Here is an 8,876-nt window from a genome sequence, read left to right as displayed (position 1 = left end):
GACCTTTTCCAGTTTGTTTGTTTTTTTTTTTTTCTGAGTTTAATAAATTGTGACTTTGAAACAACTGTCCAATATATGAGGTGCTGTATTTTCTTTAAAAGAAAACAGAGGTATGAAGTTAAAGGCAAATTCAGTGCTTCCTAATATAAAATACCTTTTTACTTCCTGAACATTGCCTGTAGCTTTGCTAATTTATTGCCATGAAAATATTGTTACTACTTAATGCACTAGTACTTTTGTCAATAGGCAGCTTTCCCCAAGGCATATTTGAGAACGCTCTGCTAATCAGGGTTGATGCAGTTATTCCAAAGCAGCCAGGTCTTTAGAAAAAGGTTCATGTTTAATTCCAGTATGGGTGAGTGTTGCCATTTCTTCAAAGCACAATATTTTTAATTCACCGAATTCATTTCTGTAGCTATCTGAAGCACTAACTAAATTATCCAGTCCCAGACTCAGTTTGAATCAGTATGTTTCAAAGAGTATTGCTGGCATCTTTACCTCTTTACATATGACTTATGTGAGATATTCCTCATTTTGCGATGGCAAGGATTAAACAAAGATTTAATCAGAAACACAAATCTGTGCTATACCATCAGCATGGAACGTAAAAAAAAACATAGTTGGATGTTTAAGCAGATACTCACTTGGATCTGACTTCTTTCTTTTCTACATCTGCTTGAGCTCTTGAGATTATGACCTCAAATGCAGCTGAATTTTCAGTGTTTGTTTTCCAAGCATGCTGATAATCGTAAACAGCACAGTGAGTGACAATGAGGTCACATACAACATACACATGTCATACTACAGTTTTATTCTCTCTAATAAATATGGAAATCTACATCAGTATAACTTTATTGAGGCTACGCAAATCATCTTAATTGGTGTGGGAGGTTTTAATGCATGTATATTTTCAGTCATTTTTAATGTATTTGCAGTTCTCTGCAGATGAAAAATTGAATAAAGTTCCTCAAGAACAGGTCAGGCCATTTGTTTCAATTAGAAATAGTAATGAAATTCCAGTAAACTATTAAATGTCACTTAATCTGTATTCAAGATAAATAGAATACTTAATTTCTCTTGACATGTTCCGCGACAAGGTACCCTACTCGTCTTTGTATTGACTAAAGTGGAGCTCCTCTGCTTTCCATACCATAGTGACATTTAGTGACATTATTCCTGCTCGAACCGAGCATGGACATAATCTGGTTTGCAGACAGCCCACCAAGGTAAGAAGTGTGTCTGCATGGGGGTGAAGGCTCCACTGCCTTTGTTCTGGCTGGCTCAGGTCAGCACTGAGCTCCCCTTTGTTCATCTGAATGGGAAACTTGGCATTTTGCTCATTTTAGTTTTCTTCTGCCATCGCACCCCCTAAATTCTACATGTCAGAAGAATAGCAATACTATTCCTACATCCGGCATAACAGATTCCCTAACTGAAGACAGAATTACAACCAATTATTAAGTAAATATTTAAAAGCAGCTAGATGTTCTGGGATGACTCAATGAGGTACCACAAGCTCTTCTTTGAAGTGCACTGCAGCCCATCACCTCCACAAGAAGTTCCTCAGATTCAAGGGACTTGTAAGGAGATCTGACACAGCAGGCTTGAAACCGAAACAGAAGACTTGGAGTATTAAGGAAGATTACCGTTGTGGAGAAAAAAACTGGCCTCGGTAGAGTTCTTCTCAGTTACAGTTATATTCCTTGGTTTACATTTGAAAAATATAAAAGATTCAATTTGAGGAAGTGAGGTCTTAGGTTCTAATTCTCCTGGAAATAATCAAGATGGCTTGCGATAATTCTCCATGTCTGAAGTCGCCCACACACATGGCTTGAATTCAAAGCCTGCACGTCTTTAAGAGATTTATATTAAGCTGCATTAAGTAGTTGTTACTCATTTTTTCTGAGTGCGATCAAGCTAAGTTAAACTAAAATTTACCTTGCCAATACATTTCTATCCCTCACACTCTGTGTTTTCCCCCTTCATCTGATAAAACAATGACAACACTGAAAGGAGACAGCAAAAAGATGTTTTTAACATCTCATCATCCACACCTAGTACTCATTTTTGGTGTTTTGACAAGCCTGCAGCTCAGGAAGCTAGCAAAAAGATGTAAACAAGGCAGAGGATCAGCACTTCCAGTTCTCAGGGACATTTTCAAATAAAACTCCAAAATTGTCTGAGAACTACATAACTGAATGCTTTAAGTATTCCTCAGGAAACAAGTAAAATACATATATAAATATACACATACAAATACACATAGGCATGCTCCTCTGTGTAATGCTCCATTCATAGACATTGAAAGTCTACATGAAAAGATGACATTGTTCATGTAAGCCATGGAGTGAAGGAGAAGGCTGGTTAGGAGCTCAGCAGCAGAAATGCAAACAGATGTTCAATAGGTTGGTGTCTAGTGCCCTGCTCCACACCAGCTACATGACCATCTGTAGACAGATGTGTCTTTGGATAAATATATACAAAAACTTGGGATATACCTGAAGCTGATTCTTTAATCTTATGTGCAGAAGAGAACACATCCAGTTTCTTTGGACATGCAGAAGTCTGTACACTGCATATTCTATATAAAAACATATAATACAGGTTGCTGAAATTACAGCCAGTTTTCTAAAGGACCTTTTTCTTCAAAAGAGGCACAATTACAATACAGTTCTTTCCCAAATGAAAGAATACAGTATTTATTTCTCGTGTTCTACACAACATCCAATGAATAATGCACAGTGACGTGATCTTTTGGTATTCCCTTTAAGCCGTTTTTGAGATGGATTGCTACAGTGGGTGGCATTCACAAGAACACATGTTGAGCAACACACATTCAAATCTTGCCAGTTTTATGGTTTCTTACAACACGCTTCAATGTGAAGTGATTCACATTAAGAACATGGAGAAAGTTTTTCTATTACTGTAAAAAAAAATGATGTTATATGCATTTATCATCCAAAATAAACACTGACACCACAAGCTGAAATAAAATACAGAAATAAAGCTTAGTTCCTCTTTCTACCTCAAAATGTTACATTTACATTTAAACCCATTAACGTTGAGTGACACTTTCCATGTAAGATGAGCTTGTCCTGACAGTTAACCCACATTACTATCAGACCCATCAAATTAAAACAAGGTGAGCTAAAGAAGAAATCAATGCCAAAGATTTTAATTTCCGTGATGTCACACGCTGGCATCTTAGGAATGTTATAATTCCTATAGAGAAGGTAGCAAAGAGAGAAGGTAGTGAAGTGAGAATGCAGGGAATTCCTTGGTAAGAAGGAATTGATGACTGTGAATATGCACAAAGCTGAAAGAAAGAAGTGAAACAGCTGTGAAGGTGGGAAATGCACTGCAGCAGCACTGATAAGCAAGAACTTTTATGGAATTTTGTTTATATAAGACGTATAATGGTAATTTCAGAACAATGTCGGTCCAATGACATATCACTTTAAAGGGAAAAAGATCTCTCTGAAATGACACAGTAGGTTTTGGAAGATGCTGTACTTAGACTCAATGTATACGTTCAAGGATGTCTTGGCCACCACCCTATCAGATTTGGTACATTGCCTCTGATCCATCTCAGATTGTCTCTTCCTGAAACATCTGTCATCAGTCAGATGTTTCAGGAAGAAGTGAACAAAGAAATGTATCAAACCAGTCAACTGTGCTGTACTGGAGAAGTGACTAGTGGTCCTCTATTAAAAAGAGGAGTCCTGAAACTTATTATCCTCTTAGCCTTATTATGAGCACCTCCACATTGTTAACCAAGCTGAATTTCACCCATTGTTACCACATCCAGGTCCCCTGCTGCTGATGGTAATTCTCAGTTTTAATTCATCACAACCATAACCATTTCTAGAGACCCAGACCTGCAGACTTCCCCATCACCTTACTTCCATGTCTTCTGGAAGTTTTTTTCCGAGGCAGAAAGTGCCCACAATTTCAAGGTCAATTGACAACGGCTCAGGTTTCCTGAAAAAACATTATCGAAAATATGGGCAACCTGGGTCATCAAACAACTTTCCGAAGCATTTCATTCTCAGCTCTGAAGCAAACATGCATTTTAATACCTTATTTTCTTTCACAAGTCACTTTCTCCTCCATGGCACTGCCCGTTTAATTCTATAGCTGTATTCATCGTGCATATCTTATTTGCAGTAGGAAATCTACAGAAAACTTCAGACAAAACAATTTCTACCTTCTGGACCACATTAACCTTATGCTTTAACCTTTCCAGAAGATAAGAATTAGGTGAATGTCGGGGGTTTATCAAACTGGAATACACTTTTCTGAGACCCGCACTTTTCCGGCCTTTCAGCAGAACATGTGTCCTGAACACCAACTGACTCGTGCCCGGGGCGGCTGACGCATGGTTTTGACATTCACCGCTCACTTCCATCCCCTAGTAAATAAACGTGGGCAACAGGAGCTGTTCCTCCAGCCACAAGGCTGCTTCCTTCGGGAGCCACTTTGCCAGCAGGACCTGACACTAGCATACTACCTGTAAGGGCTGGTGAGAGCAGCTATCAACCCCCAACACAATGGAAAAGTTGCAGAAGGCAAAATAAATAAATAGAGCAGAAATAAAATAACAAACACTCGAAGCATCTTGTAGGTGGTCCCGTCAATCCCTGCCTTCACACCCAAACCGGACCGGAGCCAAGGACCCGGCCAAAACCCCGAGGAGCTGTCTTACCTTGTTGGAGTAGGGGGGCTTGCTGAGGTTGATGCCGTCGCGGACGAGCTTGTCACGGATCATGATCTTCAGCTTGAGCCGGGGGTAAGCCACCAGCCCCCCCCGGCCGGGGCGGTGCCGGGGGGCCGCCAACCCCGGCCCCGACGGGGGGCGGCCGGTGTCGGGGGGCGCGGGCGGCGGCTCCAGGGTGAAGTAGAGCCCCGCCGCCGTCTCGGCCGCCTCCTTGAGCCGCCGCACGGCTTCGTGGATCCGGCGGCGGTGCTGGGGCACGGCCACGCCGATGGCATCCAGGTCCGGGTCCCCGATCTGCTTGCACACCTCCAGGTCGTCGTAGCCGTTGTCGACGAAGGACTCGGCGTACTGGGGGAGCTGCAGGGTCTTCAGCCACTCGTACACGATGTTGGTGCACATGCTGGCTCCGCGGGGACGGCGACCGCAACTTTCAGCACCGGAGCCAGCCTCCCCCCGGCCGGAGGAAACAGAGACACGGCCAGGAGCCGCGCCGCGACTCGCGGGGCTCGGGAGCAAGGTCACGAAATGAACACTCACAGGGGGTGGGGGAAAAAAAAAAAAAAAAAAAAAAAAAAGCAAGCCACGAATCCCTAGAGCAGATCAGCAGCGGGGCATCGGCAGCGCTGCCGAGCGAAGCCCTCCCGCTTCTTCCTCCTCCTCTGCTGCTGCCACCAAGCGCCGCCGCCCGCTGCCACCGGAGAGGGGAGGCTCGGGCGAGAGCGAAGCCAAGTGCGAGGGTGCATCCCCTAAAATCCCCAGCCGCTGCCGCACAACATCCACCCACTTTCTCTGGAAGTAATTCGCCGGCGCTGTCTATTTTTTTCTTTTTTCCCCCCCTCTCTTCCTTCCAGCTTCGGTTTCTGTTCCAGCTCCCGTCTCACCTTCCCGTGCTCTGTCGCATGATCAATCCGCTCCCTGCCTGGGGCCGGTCACGCCGGGCGAGCAGGATCCCCTTCCCTCTCCCAGCACAGCGCCGTGCTTTTTTAAATTATTATTATTTTATTTTTATTTTTACGTCCTTTCCCCTATCCCTGCCGGCAGCGGGTGCACACAGGCGGCTTTCGCTTCCCTTTTAAACGGCTCCTTTCGGATTAGGATGGGGAAAAAAAAAAAAAAAAAAGAAAGGGAGGGCTGATAAGGAAGGATCCCGCTCACTTTCCCGAGTTACTTTCCCCGCTGCCCTTCATCCCCGCCCCGGGATGCCGGCATCAGCCCGGCAGCGAGCCCCCCTCCTGCTCCCCCTGCCCCGGGCGGGCAGGCAGCCGGGCGCCGGCCGGGCACAACTTTGATCCCCCTTACCCCCCTTATTCCCTTTATCCCCTTGATCCCCGTTATCCCCTCTTGTCCCGGCGGTGCCGAGCGGGCGGCCGGGCTCCGCGCATCCCCCGGCGGCAGGGCTGGCCCCGGGGCTGCCGAGCCGCCCCCCGCAGGTCGCTGCCGCCTGCCCCGCTGCCTTGGCCGAGCCCCCCACCGGTCCCCGCCAGCGGGACCCCTCTGCGGAGCCCCCTCCCTGCCGGCTCCTCCTTCCCCTACCCCTGGGGGCTTCGGGTGGCTCCTCCGCCTCCTCCCGACGCGGCTTCTCCCCGCTCCTGCTCCTCCTCCTGTGCCGCCAGCCCCTGCCCCGCCGCCCTCACAACTTTGGAGGGGGTCGCGGGCTGACAGGCAGCCGCCGCCGGCCGCCCCCTTTACACGGCTCGGGGCTAGGGCCAGGGGCTGTGGCAGGGGCAGGGGATGGAGCTGGGGCAGGAGCAGGGGCAGGGGGGCTGCCCGCTCTCCACACGCCCTCCCGCCGCCCCGTCCCCCTTGCGGACAGCGGCAGGACGGGCAGCGGGTCCCGGCCAGCTGGGCACCGCGCCCCGAGCGGGGCTGCTCCGGGGGCGAGCCTCGCTCCCCTCAGCCCCGGCCCCGCCGCCCCTCGGCCGGGGGCTGCCTGAGGGCGGCCGCCCTGCTCCGGCCGCACCGCCGGGCTCGCGGCGCCCTCGCCAGGCCGCCGAGGGAAGCGCCGCCACCGCCGGGGCCAGGCGTCGCCCCGGGGGAACCCAAAGGGGCCGGGGGGGGACCCAAAGGGGCCGGGGGGGTCGCCTCGCCTCGGAGGGAGCCGCGGCCGTGGCGCTGCGGGGGGAGCGGGGCAGCGCCTGGAGCCCGCGGCGTCCTGACAGGAGGCTGTGGGCAGGGGGCAGCCCGCATTAGGCTGCGGGGAGCTGCTGAGGGCGCCCCTCGTGCCTCCCCCCTTCCGTAACTCGGTTGGTTGTAGTGGTGACAAGGTGCCTGGGGGACCTCTGTAGCGGGTGGGCTCGGGTTTCTCCTCCGGACTTGGTAGCAATTCACCCCAGGATTGTTTAACACAGCAACATCCTCAGCTAAAGCACTGTACATGTATTATTGCAGGGCGTTTTTTAGAAGTTACATACTTACAAGCGGTTATAATGCAGCCTCTGGGTATGGCTCACACATTCATACACTAAAAGGGGAAAAAGAACAGCACTTTTTCCCCTTTAAAATCTCCTTCCACCCATCTTCTCATCTGGTATCTTATTTTCTTTCCAGGCCACGCAATATTTCAAACCCTCTCCCCAGCCCCGACACGGAGATTGCAGCAGCAATTATCTTCTTTTCACAGGCCTGGTGAACGACTGACAAGGCCGGAGAAATTAGCAAGGAGGTTCCGCGAGCAGAGCTGGAATTGATGGTGTCAGAGATAGATGGGGAAAACTGGCTGGTGCAGCCCCCATTCGTCGGGCTTACTGACAGCACATACAGAATTATATCGGTTTCATCTGTGGATTTCAGAAGGGTCTGGGAGGGCTTTTTAAGGTATTGCAAATATTGTGGTTCAGCTGTGGCTTGGCAAACCATGTGCCTCCCATCTGTAAGAGGGCAGGGTCCTGAGCATCTCTCTGAACCTGTGCATTGCCCCCTCAGGACTGTGGAGTTCAGCCGCAGGTTACAGCGTTATGAAACTGTCTCTGGTTTGGCATTGACATTGATTTCACAAAAAGAGTTCACCTGGTAGCAGATACAGCAGAGTTTTAGGTGACAATTAAATAAAAAATAAATAAATAATAATAATAAAAAGTTATGTCCTCAAAAAAGACCTTAAAAAAAAAACAATCAGAGGTCCATGGAGGAAAAGACCCATCCTCTTCACCTGGGAACACACCAGAGCAAGTCTTCATGAAGAGTTGTGTAGAGGTTTGGTGGCTACTGAAAAGGGCATTCCTCGGGGTTGATTGTGGGGCCAGTACTGTACGGTATCTTTGCAGATGCCTTCAGTGGCAAGGTGGGCTGCGTCTTCTGTGAGTTCCCAGATGACCCCAGACTGGGAGGGGTAGGCAATAGCCTGGGGCCCTATATTAAGACTGAAGGAGGAAGATCTCCAAGTGGAGGAGCAGGAGATGGAGGTGTGTTTTGAGTGATAACAGCAAAGTCAGCTTGAAAACCTGTTACATGCAAAAATGATTATTAAAAATTATTAAATGTTAAATTTGTTAATTCCTCAGATATTGAACTACAGTTTTGATCCAGCTCATGCCAAAGTGTGTGTTTGCTGATTGTAAGGCTCCACTTGTCATTTGTATCTTATATGTAGAGCTATTAAATAAGATAGTAAAACATTAAACAATATTTCTTACAGTATTTGCAGATTAATTTCAGTGGTGGAATAGAGACACTATTTCAGCTTATATTTAGCTTTTAGCTTATCTCTGCAGAGTACACTATTTATGCTCACATTATATACAGATACTTATTAAGATGTTAATATATCACAAGGTGGGGGAAGCTTTCCCTGAATACACGGGTTTTCCTGACATACATTGGAAATAGTCTGTGCTTAAACAAAGAGCCAAAGCACAAGCAATTGGTAAATGAAAGGCACACAGGCTAATAGTATGGGTGAGCTAAAACATGTACAGGTAAATCTACCTTCAAGTTCCAGGATAAACAGCAGAAAGGAAGTAGCACCACACATCCTGGCTTTCTTCATTAGGTATTGTACCCAGCTTTTCAGCGTGCAAATACTCTTCCTCTTTTCTAGGCCCTGGAATGGTCTGTGACCTTCCAATGGACCACATGAGAAGGGATGAGCCTCCCAGGGAAAATCTGAAACATGCTGTTCCAGTAGAGATACACAGCAAATATCTTCTTACCTCTATGTTAT

General features: G+C 47.6%; 1 protein-coding gene across 1 annotated transcript; it reads right to left on the bottom strand.

The window, feature by feature from the left end:
• Window positions 1-2,470: 2,470 nt before the first annotated feature.
• SAMD5 (sterile alpha motif domain containing 5) lies at window positions 2,471-5,244 on the bottom strand. Its single transcript, XM_082757964.1, has 2 exons — window positions 4,706-5,244; window positions 2,471-2,581 (listed from the first exon to the last, which is right to left on the bottom strand). The coding sequence occupies exons 1-2, from the start codon at window positions 5,114-5,116 to the stop codon at window positions 2,519-2,521; spliced, it is 474 nt and encodes a 157-aa protein (XP_082614090.1). The 5' UTR covers window positions 5,117-5,244; the 3' UTR covers window positions 2,471-2,518.
• Between the last annotated feature and the right edge of the window lie 3,632 nt (window positions 5,245-8,876).

Source organism: Aythya marila (genome assembly GCF_965140915.1).
Source record: "Aythya marila genome assembly, chromosome: 3".
NCBI lineage: Eukaryota > Metazoa > Chordata > Aves > Anseriformes > Anatidae > Aythya > Aythya marila.
Note: the sequence above shows the minus strand (reverse complement) of the source record. Positions and strands in the feature narration are given on the sequence as shown.